The 15,493-nt window shown below is 43.4% G+C and overlaps 1 protein-coding gene across 4 annotated transcripts in view; it reads right to left on the bottom strand.

The window, feature by feature from the left end:
- Positions 1–281: 281 nt before the first annotated feature.
- Positions 282–15,493, bottom strand: part of COMP (cartilage oligomeric matrix protein) — a 36,739-nt gene continuing 21,527 nt past the window's right edge. For all 4 annotated transcript variants that reach the window (XM_067313056.1, XM_067313054.1, XM_067313055.1 and 1 more), the window contains 18 exons: positions 14,136–14,221; positions 11,844–11,895; positions 9,439–9,611; positions 8,470–8,607; positions 7,618–7,695; positions 7,299–7,457; positions 6,622–6,726; positions 6,350–6,457; positions 5,605–5,764; positions 4,173–4,291; positions 3,669–3,721; positions 3,030–3,223; positions 2,397–2,575; positions 2,125–2,173; positions 1,667–1,863; positions 1,352–1,524; positions 1,035–1,174; positions 282–880 (listed from right to left, as the gene is read on the bottom strand). In XM_067313056.1, the coding sequence (XP_067169157.1) occupies positions 822–880; positions 1,035–1,174; positions 1,352–1,524; positions 1,667–1,863; positions 2,125–2,173; positions 2,397–2,575; positions 3,030–3,223; positions 3,669–3,721; positions 4,173–4,291; positions 5,605–5,764; positions 6,350–6,457; positions 6,622–6,726; positions 7,299–7,457; positions 7,618–7,695; positions 8,470–8,607; positions 9,439–9,611; positions 11,844–11,895; positions 14,136–14,221 (2,222 nt within the window). In that variant the 3' untranslated portion in view covers positions 282–821. The remainder of the gene's footprint in view (positions 881–1,034; positions 1,175–1,351; positions 1,525–1,666; positions 1,864–2,124; positions 2,174–2,396; positions 2,576–3,029; positions 3,224–3,668; positions 3,722–4,172; positions 4,292–5,604; positions 5,765–6,349; positions 6,458–6,621; positions 6,727–7,298; positions 7,458–7,617; positions 7,696–8,469; positions 8,608–9,438; positions 9,612–11,843; positions 11,896–14,135; positions 14,222–15,493) is intronic.

The raw sequence follows: 15,493 nt of genomic DNA, 5'->3' as shown, positions 1-15,493 counted from the left end.
TGATATTAATAACTTCAGTTTCCCCAGTTCCTTACCTGTCTATTTTTTGGACTCCTGGCACAGTGTCATAAGACAAACCTAGCATAAAGCCTTCATTTATCATTCTGAAACTAGCTGCCACTATCTGGAAGAACTAGGTAGTAGAAGAAGGAGTTTCTTGAATGAAAGATCCTATGCATTTACACTGCTAACAAAGCTATTAATTCAGCTGAGGATGCTTTAGAAGTACTATTGCTTTCAGCTTATGAGGACTTTTTTGTTACATCTTCATACCAGAAGCGTTTCGGAAGAAGAAAGAACAACATTTATTATCCAACATTCCAGAACAAAGATACTCTCCTTAAAGTGCTTTTTTATGTTTTGTGAGCAAATTGGACATAGGCTGCTCTCGCAGTATGCTCTTCAGACCAGTGCTGAGTTTGGTTTGCAGTAGGTCTTGAAAAGAATAACATTCACACTTGAGAGCCTCTGAGGGGGGGAAAGATTCCTGGGAAACATCTGTGCTAAACTTCCTTCAACAATTCCAGCTACTGCTGGTAGCTCCTCAGCACATCTTTTTCCATGTAGTGTAGAGAACTAGTGTTTACAGCAGCATAGGCTTCTATTCACACTTGATGTCTACACCTCTATTCCACTATGTTTTCATAGCATTTAAAGAAAGTTGCTGCTGTAGAAAAGATGCCAGATAATGCAGTGACACTTGGTGCTGTGCAGAGTGCAGTGGTACATTACTTACAGTTCTTTATACAGTATACCAGAGGCAATAGTGGGGCAGCTGAGCACTTTTTTTTTTTTTAAAGCAAGTGTTTTTGGACAGACATTTAAGCCAGAGGTTGGTCTTGCTGAACTCTAAATGTTTCATAATCTTCTGGAATAGTATCTGAAGAAGATAAGATTAAAGCAAATATAGATTAGAAGTGGAACTGGAAAAATAGAATGAGCTACTGCATGATATCCTGCTACAGTTGTATGTATGCTAACCAAGAAAACAAAAGTGCAAGAATTTCTGAACTTGACTTTCAAAGCTAACTCACCATTGCAGCGATAACGCAGGTTCGACCAAATAATGTTCTCCTGTGAGAAGCAGAAGACTCCTAGACGTCCTCCTCGCATAGTTGTATCAAGGACAACTCCAGTGTCTGCTACTACTTCAGGGCCTTCATAGAAGCGAGCTCTGGAAGAGAACAGGCATGTAGAGAACATGAGCACAAGATCAAGGAACCCATTTCTACAAGGGTGTGGTCAAAATCAGATACTCTCCCTCCTCTTTGCCACAACACTGCACCTGGGATACTTGTTTTGTGTATTAAACTTCCAGTCAGCCATGGAGAGGAAACTGTAAACCCCTTACCTGATGTATCCAACTTGAGGCCGATGTTGCAGGAACCAGCGATAAGAAGTCTTGTCCTTCCAGCCAGAATTGCGAGGGTCTTTCCACAGCAGCTTGACCTGGTCTGTAGTGTCTCCAGTGTGCCAGAGAGAGTTGCGGAGATATTCACCTGGACCTGTTTTAGACTTCACTGCCTAATGCAGAGAAGAGACTGGTAAATTGTGTGAATAAAGGCTTGATCAGCCATAGCTGCTGTCCCACTGTATGGGGGAAAACAGCAGAGCTAGGAAAAAGGCAAAAATCCATTACTGACTTCTTTTCCACTAGTTTCTTTACCTTCAGTTGAATTCCAGGTTCTGCTACTGCTCGGAAGGGGTTTGCCTGCCAGTAGGTCTGTTCCATCTGCTTCCACATGACTACATAAAAGCTGGAACTGTCCTGGTAGCCAAATATGAAGCCAACATAATCATCATCTGTGGCCGTGTTCACATGGAATGTGCCCTCGAAGTCCACTCCATTGAAGGCTGTATAACCTTTAGGTGGTAGGGAAACAAATATTTTGTATTCTGAGGTAAAATGTAGATCTGCTTCCAGAATCTGAGAGGGGAGGTGGACTGTGCTAAGCAAGTCCGAGGACTCTGCTTACTATACAGAAAATATTTCCCCCCACAAAAGGGGGCAAGTGGATGAAATCATTAAGTAGTGTCTTAAATACTTTTCAAAGTTGCACTGAGAAGAAAGATGGCCCATTAATGAGCCATAATATTCCAACAGAACAAAAATAAGGGCCTCACCTACAGCCAGGCCAGGATCACTATTCATGGTCTGAACAATTTCCATGCCCTGTGAAAGATGAGTGTTGATTTATTAGTAATATTGCAAATATACTGACTTTACACTCCTGTTAAACAGTCAGGGGAGAGATACACAGAGCTAAGACTATAGGATTAGGACATTGTTATACAGTAGCACTAAGCCTACAATGACTTTTAATGAAAACTACATCCAGTTTGGTACAGTCTTGTCACCACCTGACTCGCTAGCCAGTTCTGAAGCAGTCTCCTACCTGGTTGAGGACAATCCAGTTGGGGTCAATCTGTGCATCACCCTCAGGGTCCAATACAACTGTCTGGAAAGCCCTGAAGTCTGTTAGTGTCACTTCCGCATTCTCTGGGCACACATCAATTCTGTCAATCACCATGTCCCTGTCAAAATCCTCTTCACAAAGGTTTCCCACACCATCACCTGAGAGAGCATGTTAGAAGGAAAGTAGTGACAAGCTTTCATTATTTTCCCCCATCCTTTGCATCTGAGTTTTATTCAGCTAGCTTTTGGCTATCACAGTTTCAGGTGACTGACTATGCAAGGTTAGGAGGTGTTCAGAGCATGTGGGCAATGCTGCTGCATGCTTTCTTTTCCTGTGAGTCAGCTGTGAAGAAACCCTGACCCTTCCCTCCTGCTTGCAGAGATGTTGTGACTAGAAGAAACACCTTAAACCATAGATACTTCTGGAAGAGAACTCTTCCTCAACTAACCTGACGCCAGGGTTACTGGAAACCTGAAAGTGTCCTAGGACTATCTCAAGTCAGCACTGCAGAGATTTAACTTCTTGCCTATCTTTGGAGGTCAAGCTAATATTCATTGGCCTCCAGGAGTGGAAGAATCTCACGCAGAGCTGACATGCACCCATTCCCCTTACCGTCTGAGTCTTCTTGGCCAGGGTTAGGGACAAGCCGACAGTTGTCAGGGCCTGGAGGTTTATCATCTGGAATCCCATCATTATCATCATCATCATCACATTCATCTCCCAGCCCGTCATTGTCTGAGTCCAGCTGGGAGCTGTTGGGCACTGATGGGCAGTTATCCCGGGTATCTTGGTGGCCATCCCCATCACTGGTGGAAAAAAAAAAATGCATTATCCAAGTTAAGATTAGAAGCTGCCATGTGCTTTTAAAGTAAGCATGTAACCCCTTTCTAGGAAGCTGAATCCTCTGCAAGAAGAGGGAAAGTTGGTGATTTTAGCCTTATTAAGTCTTAAGCTATTAGAGTTACACATAAAATAGACCAGAAATATTCCAGCTGTAGTCTATGAACAAGTTTGAGGCAGACAGTGAAAAGCAAGCCTGCTGTTAGCAAGCTTACCTTCTCTAGTCTTTGGCCCATGCCACCCCTGGCAAGTTTCTTTGAGGTCTGAAAAAAATTTTCCCTCCCCTGTCTGATAAAGAAACAGGCTCAGGGCAAGCCTACTTACTGTGGAGTTACCAAAGCATGCCTCCCCCCCCACCCCATCCCCAAGATTTCGTGCAACCTAAGTATAATTTTTGCAGGAAGCTCTCACCTGTCCTGGTTGGTGTCACAGACATCTCCCACTAGATCATGATCAGTATCTTTCTAGCAAAATAAAGTAATAATCATTTAAACTTGCCATAGATAAACTGGAGACTTAGGAATAAAGGAGAACCAAGACAAGTCGTTAGCCTCAGTTATTTTATATTTTATTTATTATATAGTTATTTTGATCAAAAATGGAGCTCAATAGTGGGAGAGTTCCTTATGCAGTATTTGCAAGTTGCCCTGATGAACTGAAGCAGCAATAAACACCGATGTGCAGGGTAGGAAGAGATGCGTCCAAAATGCAAAGCTTCCTCTTTGTCATATTCCTTTGCACACTAAGACTTTTGATTTCTAGGTGCTGTACTTCAGTATTACAGGATGGTAGCTAAAATTTGCAAGTGGCAATTTTGGGAAGTTATAAAGTACGCAGACCTTGGGTAGATGTGAGCGCTGTCTTCAGCGAGAGAAATGAAGTGGTAAAACTGCAAAATTGGAAGTGCTTACTTACCTGGTCTGGGTTACTGATTGTTGGGCAGCTGTCACACACATCTCCTACTCCATCTCCATCACCATCTTTTTGGTCAGGATTAGGGACTCTTTTACAGTTGTCTGTTGGGTTTTTGATTCCTGTAAAACACACAAAAATGACCCATCAAGTAAGCAGTGCTATTAGGACGTATGCAGCAAGATCACCTCTGGATGTAAAAGACTGCAAAAAAATTAGGATAGCCTTACTGTTTGTTCATTGTTTAATAGATGCGTTCTCCATTGAACTCATGCAATAAAACATTTCAATTTTAATGTATATTTTACATACTTGTATTCATTTAAGTTACATGCTAGCAACCACTGGGAGAGGAAGAGATCAGCAGCAACTTAACTTAAAACATACTTCAAACTAACTGCACCATTATGGGTGGCTAAGCACACTACTGAAAATGAACCTGGGAGGAAATGACCCTAACTGCATTCCTTAGAGAAAGCTAAGGAACTGAGGAATGTTGCTCCAAACTGGCACCATATCCATGCAGGAGTGAGAAGCCAAAAGGATGAAGATGAAGCTGTCTGCGGTTCCCCAAACCATAACAGATTCTTTTTCCTCTAAAGCAGACATCTATATAATTATAAAATAAGTCAAGGTTAACTTTGGCTGTTTTACATGGAAGATTTAGACAGTGTCTTTTCAAGGTCTGAGACAGACAGGAACAATCTAATCAGCAACCTGTATGACTTCACTTCTCACTTTTCTGCATTTACCTACTACACCAGCAAATCATGCCGGCAGGGAGCTACTTGGCAGGAAGCAGCAAGACCCAAACAGCACTAGATGCACTGGAAATAATCTGTAAATAAATATGTATGTGTCAGGCCAGCAGCAGTTGTGATTTCTGGCTTTGGAAAGCAGGCTTTGTGTAAATAAAGCGTCACTAGTACATAGACTGTTTCTAAAGCCAGCCAGTTTTTTTTCCCCCCTGCAGAATGCAGCCCTGACGCATACTGCCTTGAGCCAGTAGCTTCTAACAACTTGGATTTCCCTGTACTTTTTCACAAGTTTAAATTGCAGCATAAAGTAGTGCCCTTGTCTGGGTTGAAATCTGTTTGTCTGGTACATATTTCTTTCTGAAGGATACCATAGCACTGATTTCTGAATGTGCACAGTAAGCATGCTAACAAAAATTGTTAGTGCAAGCCTGAAAATAGTGCGTGATGATAGACCTTTAAACCCTGCGAGAGCTGCACTGTGAAGGATGCTGGTTTGACTGCTGATCTTGGTGTCTAAGAACTGAGCTGTGCTTCATCCTATCAGAAACTAATTCTGTTCTGGCAGAGCTTAAGCTGGTTGCCCGCTGTTAGGATCTATAGCTGGGCACCAAATAGCTTTCTGGTTCTTGTATCAGTACAGGTGCACCTCTTGGGGGAGGTTCTCCAGCTGCTCTTACCGTCACCATCCATGTCATCGTCACACTCATCTCCTTTTCCGTCACCATCGATGTCCCGTTGATCATTGTTCTTCACAAGGCGACAGTTGTCACAGGCATCACCAAAGTTATCTTTGTCTACATTACGCTGGTCTGTGTTGCGTGTGTACACGCAGTTGTCCTGCAGAAGAGAGGCACTGTCTGAATAGAAGTGTTTGGCACTGGGCATGCTATGGAGGCATGAAAGAGATGAAGATTATGAGGTATGTCATCAGCTGCTCTGAGCAGCCCAGCAGTGCATCTGCAGGCAGTCTTGGTTTCCTCTATTTAGCCTAGTCACTGCCTCTTCAGTGAATACCAGTAATACCTATAAATATCTCCAACCAGAGCTTGATGAAGTGAGAAGGTTCCCATCCCTCAGAGGAACATGGCTTCCAGATTCCCTTCAGTCCCATTAAGTTCTCTCCTGCCTGAGGGCAGTGAGGACCTCTAACAGCACAACACAGAACAGCGTGTCTAATGGCATATTTATAACTAGGCCTTGTAAGTAGCCTCTTGTTCAGGTCCAGCACAAGATCCCCAGACCCACCAGAGCTCACTTAGAGCAGTCTGCAGAAATTGGCATCTTCAAACTATTCGGATAAAGAGGAAACATTGTATACTGTGACCTGCAGGTTCTCTAAATTCACATTAAAGATGCGGGCAGGTGCTTTGCAGGACCTCTGGGTACACTTGGGTATGTCAGGGTAAGTCTTAGAATCCAAACCTCAGCATTTAATATCCCGTCTCCATCAGCATCATCATCACAAGCATCTCCAATTCCATCCCTGTCTGCATCTTCCTGGCCAGAGTTGGGGACAGTCATGCAGTTATCCTGAAAGAAAAGCAACAGTCAAGTGCCAGGGCCTGCTGGCAAGTTGTGCATATTCTAAAGCCTTTCCGAGTTCTGAGGATGGGGTAGGTTCTAACCAGCACCAAAGGAAGGGTAAAGGCATGCCCTCAAATCAGAACCAAGTCTCAAAGACAAACACATCTTACCTTGCGGCATTTTTTGTCAGAGCAGCGTAGCTTTTCATCAGGGACTCCATCAATGTCTGTATCCTTCCCACAGATGTAGCCGTTCCCTGCCCACCCCACGAGGCACTGCGAGATAGCAGATAAACAAAGTGAGGCTGCTGGTAAGTCCTCTGACAGGCATTTGCCTCCAAAACTGAAAGTCCTACATGATAACAGCGCAGACCATTGCAAATCCAGGTACACAACACTGTGCTGGAAAAATATTGTCCGTAACAGACAATTATGCTGTAAATAGTATTTTAAGTAGCTCAGATACAAGCTCTCTGCTTGCTCCTAAGCTTATAAAGACAGATGCAGCAGCAAAACTTTTTGGCTCCAGCAGGATGCTGAACGGTACTTCCCCCTTCTCAGCTGCTGTGCAGTGCTCTGGGACTGCCAAGCTTGTCATGCTCCAGATAGATAAAAAGCCAGCACCTCTGAGGGGCAGTGCAGAGGTAACCTGCTGCTCCAGGAGCAGCCCACTTCTCTAGAGACAGCATTGAAAGAGGTATTGCTGTAGCTCAGGCGTCAGTGGGGAGCAGGGCTATGCTGGGGAGGCATGGTTTCCAGGAGAGGGCAGTGGCAGACCCAGGAGAGCAAGCACAAGGCGGGGAAAGAGAAGTGAGCAGACCCCAAGTGCAGGGATGTTTGGACCTTACCACGCAGGAGATGGACCCATCACGCTCCACAACACACTTTGCTTTCTCATGGCATGGACTAACTTCACCATTAGGGCAGCGTCTTGCTGTCTGGCTCTTGCACCCTGTGATTTGATCTCCAACAAAGCCAGGTTTACAAGCTCCACACTTGTAGGATCCCTGCAAGAAAAAGCAATAAGGAATTAACTATAACATGAGTCCAAGCAAACCTTTAGCTGTAACCTGTCCTCAACAGCTGGACTGCCACAGCTAACAGAGGGAAGCATTCCCCAGAGCCTGGAGGAAAGAGACCAACACAAGGCTTTCCAGTAATATTTACCCGTGTGTTGATGCAGATGGAGTTTGGGACACAATTTCTGGCAGCACCTGTCTCACATTCATTGATGTCAGTGCAAATCTGTCCAGGAAGAACAAAATAGACATTAACTTCATTCTTAAGTAGAAATCCTGTCAGGTTATAGAATTAGGGCATTATTAGCTGCAGGTATAAAGCCCCCAACACATCTTACTGGGACCCACAGCTCAAAGGTTTCCTTAAGTCAAGGATCTCAGCAATACTCCTCACTCCAGGCAAGTTTTTCATCTTCTACAGAGTCACCAGTGATTTTAGCCTGGCAAAATAGCTTAGCTCCGAGCTGAGCTGTCAGAGTATCTCCTTACTGTTAAAGGATAAAAGGGAGTCAATGACTGTCTCCTATGACCAGTTCTATGACTCCTCTCTAAATAATAGAAGCCACATGCTGTTCTTCCTTTTTTCAATATATTCTCATAGACGACACTGAGACTATATTTTTAATATATCTATCTATATGTTAAGAGAGTGAGTGTGTGTGTGTATATATCCAACAGCTGCATCAACTCTTCTATGTCCTAATATAAGGGATCCCCAGGTTGTCTTCGTAGCCATAGATGAAGGTGCCAAGACTTGACACTCTGACCAGCATAAACTCAGCAGAGAGAAGGTCTTGGCGTGGAAATTGCTTTGCTGCCGATGGGCTAGGACATCCCTGGCAAGTCTTTCCTTTCATTGCATTGCAGCCTTCCCATTAGCATGATGCAGTCACATATCTCCCTCCCATATCTTTGAGGGCTCCAAGACCCTTGGATTACAATTCTAGAGGAAAAAGAGCTAATGGCTTCTGAAGGAAACAGAAGAGTTTCTGGGCCTTACCTGTTTGTTGGCCCTTGCATAAGCTAGTCCAACCCCTTCAACCATTTGCCCAGTGAAGCCAGGAGGGCAGGGATCACAGCGGAAGCCAGGGGCAGTGTTAGTGCAGTGGACCTTTGGGAAGCAGGGGTTTGCACTGCACTGTAAAAAAGAAAGAGGTTGTGCAAACATTATTTTCATTGAATTCTCGTACTCTGTACTGGGAGAAGCATTACATTAATGCAGCAATTTCCACGTTTTGGGGCCTAACAGTCTACCATCAGCCCCACAATCTCTCATGGATCCTTTAGCTTCACTGGGTTTTTAAACTGAAACACTATAGAGAGAACCAAACAACTAAGGAATCTCACAGACATGCAAAACTAACAGCTGAGTAAAGCTTTACCCATGCAGAGAGCAAACTTGATAGAAAACCACATTTTGCTTTCTAAAAAGAGAAAGAGAGAGAGAGAGAGAGAGAGAGAGAACACAAAACAAACAACCCCCCCCCACACCCCCTCCCCAATATCTGCCTAGCAAGGTGGATTTAAAGGTACAAGTGAAGCAATCTAAACAGTGTGGTAATAAATACTGTATTCATGCATCTGTATTTGTGTAATGTTTGATTCTGTTCCACACATCATAAATCTCATCTCTAACAACTCATCAGCCATTAGCTCAATAGGTTGTAGGAGCAGAAGGGACTGTTTTGGTCTTCCAAACTCACCTTCTTGTGCAGTATAGACCAAAGGGTATATTTTGTTTGAAGCCCTGTATCTTTTAGAAAGAAATATCTAGCTAGACTAGATTTAAAGACACCATGGAACAGAGCTGGAGGCAAGGTGGGATACAGACTTCCTTCCAGTGAAATGATGTTTCTTTTGAACTGCTAAGGGAATTGCAGTGCTTGCATCAACCACAAGACAAACCCACAGCACTCCAAGAAAAGTGAGCCAATTTTGTAACTTCTGACCTGGCCTACTTGGTTGTTACCTCATCGATATCTGTGCACTGGGACCCATTGCCTGAATAACCTGGGGGACAGGGTCCACAGCGGAAGCCAGTGCTGGTCTCAGTGCAGGCAACTCCAGGGAAGCAGGGGTTTGGGATGCATCTGTTGAACTGTGTTACGGTGATGACAGGACCCGTTGCCTCGGTGTGCATGCCTAGAGGACAATAGAAACATTAAAAACTGTCACTGCCAGAGTCTATCATCAGGTGGTCCCATCACCTCAGCTAGAAGATCTCTGCATGTTTCACACACAGGATGCTTCCTTGCAGCCCTTCTGAGGGTTGAGCAGTTGTGGCTCTGTTTTGTAAATGGAGAAAAATGAAACCAAAAGCAGCAGCTTGACAGATTTCTGAGTCGGAGACGACAAACAAAAGACCCAACCAATCCAGAAGTTTTAACTCCCAGGACAAAACCCTGGTGATGCCACCCTCTTTGTTGGTGTAATGCCCCTGTTTTTGGAGTTCCACAGAGATCAGTTCTCTCCCTGGTTCCTTCACATCTACACCCCACTGGCAGCATGGGCTCAGACACCTGGCTAGCAGAAACCAGACAGCACAAACTTAAAGCTGGAAAACACTGTGGAGGACTGTCAGTCAAAGTCTCCACTGTAGAAGACAGACATCTTAAATAGGTCAGCTTGGTCTGTAGCAGGAGTGCACTCAGCTTCTGACTCATAAGGTTTTCATGGAACAGCATTATGTATAACGTGCTACCTGTTATCTCCAGTGGACTAGGAAACTTCACTTCATCCTGGCAGATGAGAAATCAATGTGTTAATAAAACACATTTGTCACTTCTAGGCTAGAATACAGCAATATGATATACCCAAGCATTAAGTATTGTGATACATAGGAGATTTCACCCCACACAAAATGCTGCAGCATTCCTACCTGGAAGCTCTGTAAACACATGAAGTCCATCCCTCCACTGCACACCAACTTCTCTTAGAATTTTAGGCCAAATGCAAGGTTTTCGTCCTTATCCTCATGACCTGATTTCAGAACATCTAAAAAGAACCTACGGGCACCAGAATCAAAAATATGATCGGGAACTAAACTCTCACAGCACAAGAGAACTTGAAAAATGAATCTGTGTGAGACAAAGAACTCCACTGAAGGCCAGTTCAAGACTGTGAATAAACTTCTCCAGAAACTAGAATTGTCACAAGTCTTCCATACCCACTACTCCAAGTGGCAAGTACACTTTCTGATCTTGCTTTCTCCAGCTTACAAGCCTAAACCTTAAAAAATCTGAAACAAAAATAAACCAACACCCTACCACCACCACCAGCAAAATCTTCATCAAGAAGAAGGCCTACTCTCTTCATGCTTCTCCTTCAGGAAATAATGAGAGAACAATACGATTGACGCAAGTCACCTTGTTCAATGCATGACTAAAAGAAGCTCTCTGTGGTGAGGAGTGCAGAAGAATTACATAGAGCAGAACAGCAAGCAGGGAAGGCAGAGATCAAGTGACAGAAAGTTCGAGACAGTTTTATGCGCAACTTATTTAAACAATTGCTGTGGGTGAATGCATTTCTGTGCTGTAGATCCCAGAGGCTTTGGCTAATCCTTTTTCCAGCAAAAGTCTCCAAATGTGGAAACAGTTATTGCTCTGCCCTTTGAGTGTACCAGCAAATAACAAGAGCATCTCCAAGAACCATGCTTTCTGAAAGCCAGATACAGTATAATGGAAGTAAGTTTCAGTCCAGAAAAATCATTTAATGGGGAGCAAGATTTATACAGGAAAATTTTATGACCCTGCTTCCTGAATCCTCTGTAAACAAGCTCTTTGCTTGGATGGTGACAGCATTAGGATGCAAGGAATAACAGAGCAATGACTCTTGGGAGCGATGTTCTCTTCCATTCGCAGCTCAAGAATAGCCAACTATATACCACAGGACACTCAGCATGCATTCCTGGGTAATTCTAACATGGGCCATAGGCTGGGTTATTAGGAGATACGTGGCTGGGCAGGTTTTGGCGCCTAGAATGCAGCAACTGCCCTGAGAAGTGCAGTGTGACATGTCATAGAACCACTAACAAACCTGATTTTGGAAACAGTGGAAGTAAACAAATGCCAGGGATTTGCTTGAAGGAAATGTAAGCTTTCTAGGCTATTCCTGCGCCCCACACTCAGCAAAGGGATAATAACTTCATCTGCCATTGAGCCACGAGAACAGCAGGAAGCACTGGTCCATGTGTCTTGGGTTGGGGAAGCATCGTTAACCTTGAATACTACCCTATGACACTCAGGACAACGGTGCAACAAGCCAATGCCTTTGGGCAGACAGTCACAGGTGGCACTTACTACTTGTTTGGACACAAATGTATGAAGCAGTTGGAGGAGGCAACTGGACACTGGGCATTTCAGTTCAGTAACTCACCACAGGCATCACACTCCATGACTGTGTTCTTCAGGAATGTTATCTCCTTAATCTAGAAGGAAACAAGAACCACTGCTTAGCTAAAGGCTGAGTTTTACTCCCACACAAACCAATAGCCCAACTGCCAGAAAAAAAAAGGTTGTCTCTCTGGAACTGCACAGCTACTTACAAGCAAATTAACTCTTACCCCAAAGTCTGTGTAGCAGACTTTGTGGAAGCTGGAGTGGCTTGTTCTCCTGATGTAAGTCACTGCTGCTGCAGTGTTCCTACAGGCTAACTAGGTAACATTATTCTATGACAGATGCAGGAAACACTGGATTTAAAAACAGAAAACAAGTGCCATAAAGAATGAGGAATCTACTTTATTTGGGTCTTATACTCTAGAAGATGCTGAACTAGCAGTCCTAGAGAGGTCTACTTCATCTGTAGCCCAGGTACTGCATAGGTAAAGTCAGGAGGAGATTCCCGTGTGCTATTTCTGCAGATATATCAATCATCTCTGACCTGGCTTATGCCATTTTTTGGCCCTAATCCCTTTGTCACGAAGGCATCTAGAGACTGTTCACAAAGGCTCCTCTTTCCAGACTGCCTCTGATCTCAAGGCTACTATTCCTTCAAGCTCGCTTCAGTAAACAGATAATCTGTAGCATCAGCAGTGAAGAGATGCGGTTCCTTTGGTGAAGAAAGGAATATGGGACAGGCTCAAAGAAGCATGTCAACCACAAGCTAACATTTCTGTTTCTCTGACATCTCAGATAGCAATCCTAGCAGGCGTCTTTCCTGCAAAAGCCTTACTGGCTATTTACAACTGATGCTCAAGAGCAATTACACGACCACTCTTCCACACCCTGTGGACTTCATGTTTCCACCATTAAATCATTTCACTTTGTGCTCAGATAAAAAACATCTGCTCATGTCTCTCTACCAGGTCCCAGGTATAACAGCAAGCTTTCATTCTATGTTAGATTCTTTCTTCCCTCCAACATGGCCTGGGGTCATGCACTTTTACTAGTTAATGGAGAGAGAGATCTAACCAAAATCCTCCGAATATCTCCCACGGTGGTGGTGATGGGGGGGTTAGAGAGCAAAGGGGAGCATTTGGAGTGTTGCTGATGGGTATCAGTAGTTCCTCTGTGCCAAGAATCATTCAGCCTGTGGGTCAGGAGAATAGACCTGGACTTTTATTATTACTCCTTTTGCCATCCTTATAGCCAACATCCCAAAATGCTGATACAAGGAAAATTAAGTTTTAGAACATCTTTGCATATATTAACAAATTATGAACTGCCACCTTGGCTCTCCAGTGACATATGCAAGTTTCTCCTCTGAGTGAGGCTTTTCTTGAAAGCACTGTTGAGAAAAAGGCCACGGATTAAAAAAAAAAAAAAAAAAAAAAGGTGGAAAGAGCAAGAGAAAGAACAAATATAAAACCTGTATGGAGAAGCAATGTTAAGCTGGAAGGGAACACTGGAAATCATTGCTCCAGGCTGCCAGGAACCATGTCTGACCTGATTCCTAGTAAACACTGGGTATTTATGCAGCAGCCTGAAATGTGAGTGTAACTCAATGCAACAGATGTTTTTGCAGATTAGAGGCCGCCCAGTTTGCACTGGCACAGAGACCTGTCTGCCATTCCAATTATCCAGCAGGCAGAGGCTGCTGCCCTCAGCTCCCAGAGTGGATAAAGGGAGAATGGAACCTTTTTCTATACCTAAAAAAAAGAGTTAACCAGAGAAACCGCCATCTCCTCATTAAAATGGGAAAAGATCTAAGCACCCAAGAAGTTCCAAATTCCCTTATAAACTACTGGAGCCAGACAGGCTTAGGATTAAAGCAAAAAGAGAAAAGAGTGAATACAGAGCTTGTTTAGACTCCATATGACTTCCCTTTCCAGGACCCTAATAGATGGCTGAAAGGTCTCCTCCATCTTCCAGGTTTGGCCTCTCTCTACTGATTTCATGAGCCCACAAAACCAAGGAAAAAGTGACTTGTTTTTCCAGTTAAACATATATCCGCTGTACATACTTTTTTTGTTGTTGTTAAAAGAGTTTGTTCTCTACTTATGCTGTTTTTCAGCAGACATGCTTCCAAGCAACAAAATTTGCATTCCAATGAATCTACTTTATTCCAGAATTACAGATCTGATTGTGAGACTATCTTGTGATCCTGATTTTCAAAGCAATAGAATCATTTCACCTAAAGCAAGAGGCCTTTCTATTCCACAGCTCAGCACATGAGGCAGAGGGCTCGGTGATCTCTCCTGTGCAGCAAGGAATTAGGTCCCTTACTCACCTGCTGTTTCAACAAGTCTCGAACTTCCATCAGCACACGGTTAGTTTCTCTCATCTCTTCCAGCATTTCAGGGCCAACTTCACCTCCTAAAAACACCCACATTGGTTGGAGGAAGAAAAAAAAAAGAAAAGAAAAGAAAAAAGAAAAACAACAAACCACACAGAAGAGCCATTAGCAGCACAAATCAACTGATATTAACAACCTCAGTTTAATATTAGAAATAAGGAATCCTCCACACCTACCAGTCCCTCCCAGTTGCTAACTAGAAATTTGCTGGAAGCAACAAAGTCTTGCACATAGGCTAGAATTTGCTCTGGGCAGGACAGACCATGATAATCAGCCATGCCTGTCATTCAGGTAGGTAACAGTTACCCCTCAGCAAACAAATTGGCCTGACATTCTGGCAGTTGTGGTAGCTGCTAATTTGGCATGCTCTGAGCAGTTCACACATAGGAAGGCTTTTCTGCCAAAAGAAGCAAATTAATAATTCAGTGCTGTGGAAGCTACCAAAGTGAAGCTCTTTGCTGAGCCTACCCCAAGCATGCTGAATGTAGAACAGGAATGGCACACCAGCCATTGCCTACCCTGGTTTCAAATAAGATATAGCAGGCTTTTTTCTTGCTGTATGAAGATGGGTTCTTTTTGGGTAGCGGCAACTTCAGATTGCCTTGCAGTGGCTTTGGGATGTATCTGCTTATCAATGCAACATTACAAAAGCCTGTTTAAACCATGTTGAACAAAGGATACAAGTCATTTTAAGAGGTCATCTAGGGCAGATTAACAAGACTCTTCACTCCCATCCTCTAGATTCTAGAGTTGCCTAGTCCTTTGAGACATGCTAAAAGTCTAGTCATTAATCTTCAGCTTTGCTGAAGATGAATAAACGAATATAACTCACTAGTTTCTAGAGACATGCAAGTTTTAAGAAAACCTGAACAGTTTAAAAAGAAAACAAATACCACAGGCGGAGGGCAGAGGACAGAAAGTTCAAATCTGATATTCTCCAATCTGACAGGAAATGAGAAAATACAACCTAATTTCTCTAAGTTTCTCTAGATCAGCTGATCCTCTTGATATCTTAGGATAATTTAAACAGCAAAGATATGACTGGAGCTCACATATCTACATCAGAACTAATTTCAGACTCACTGATAACAGCACAGCATTGGCAGCAGAACTCTGCATAGGTCAAATATCATCCAAGAATCTAGGTAAACGATTATCTCACACTGAAATCCATACCATCATGTCTATTTTGCTATCAGTACTCATTCTAGCTATTTTAAAGCTAGTGTTGATTCAGCTAACATTAACAGAAGTCACACCTTGACTACAGCTTAAGTAAATCTTTATGAAGG

Source organism: Apteryx mantelli, chromosome 30 (assembly GCF_036417845.1).
Source record: "Apteryx mantelli isolate bAptMan1 chromosome 30, bAptMan1.hap1, whole genome shotgun sequence".
Lineage (NCBI taxonomy): Eukaryota > Metazoa > Chordata > Aves > Apterygiformes > Apterygidae > Apteryx > Apteryx mantelli.
Note: the sequence above shows the minus strand (reverse complement) of the source record. Positions and strands in the feature narration are given on the sequence as shown.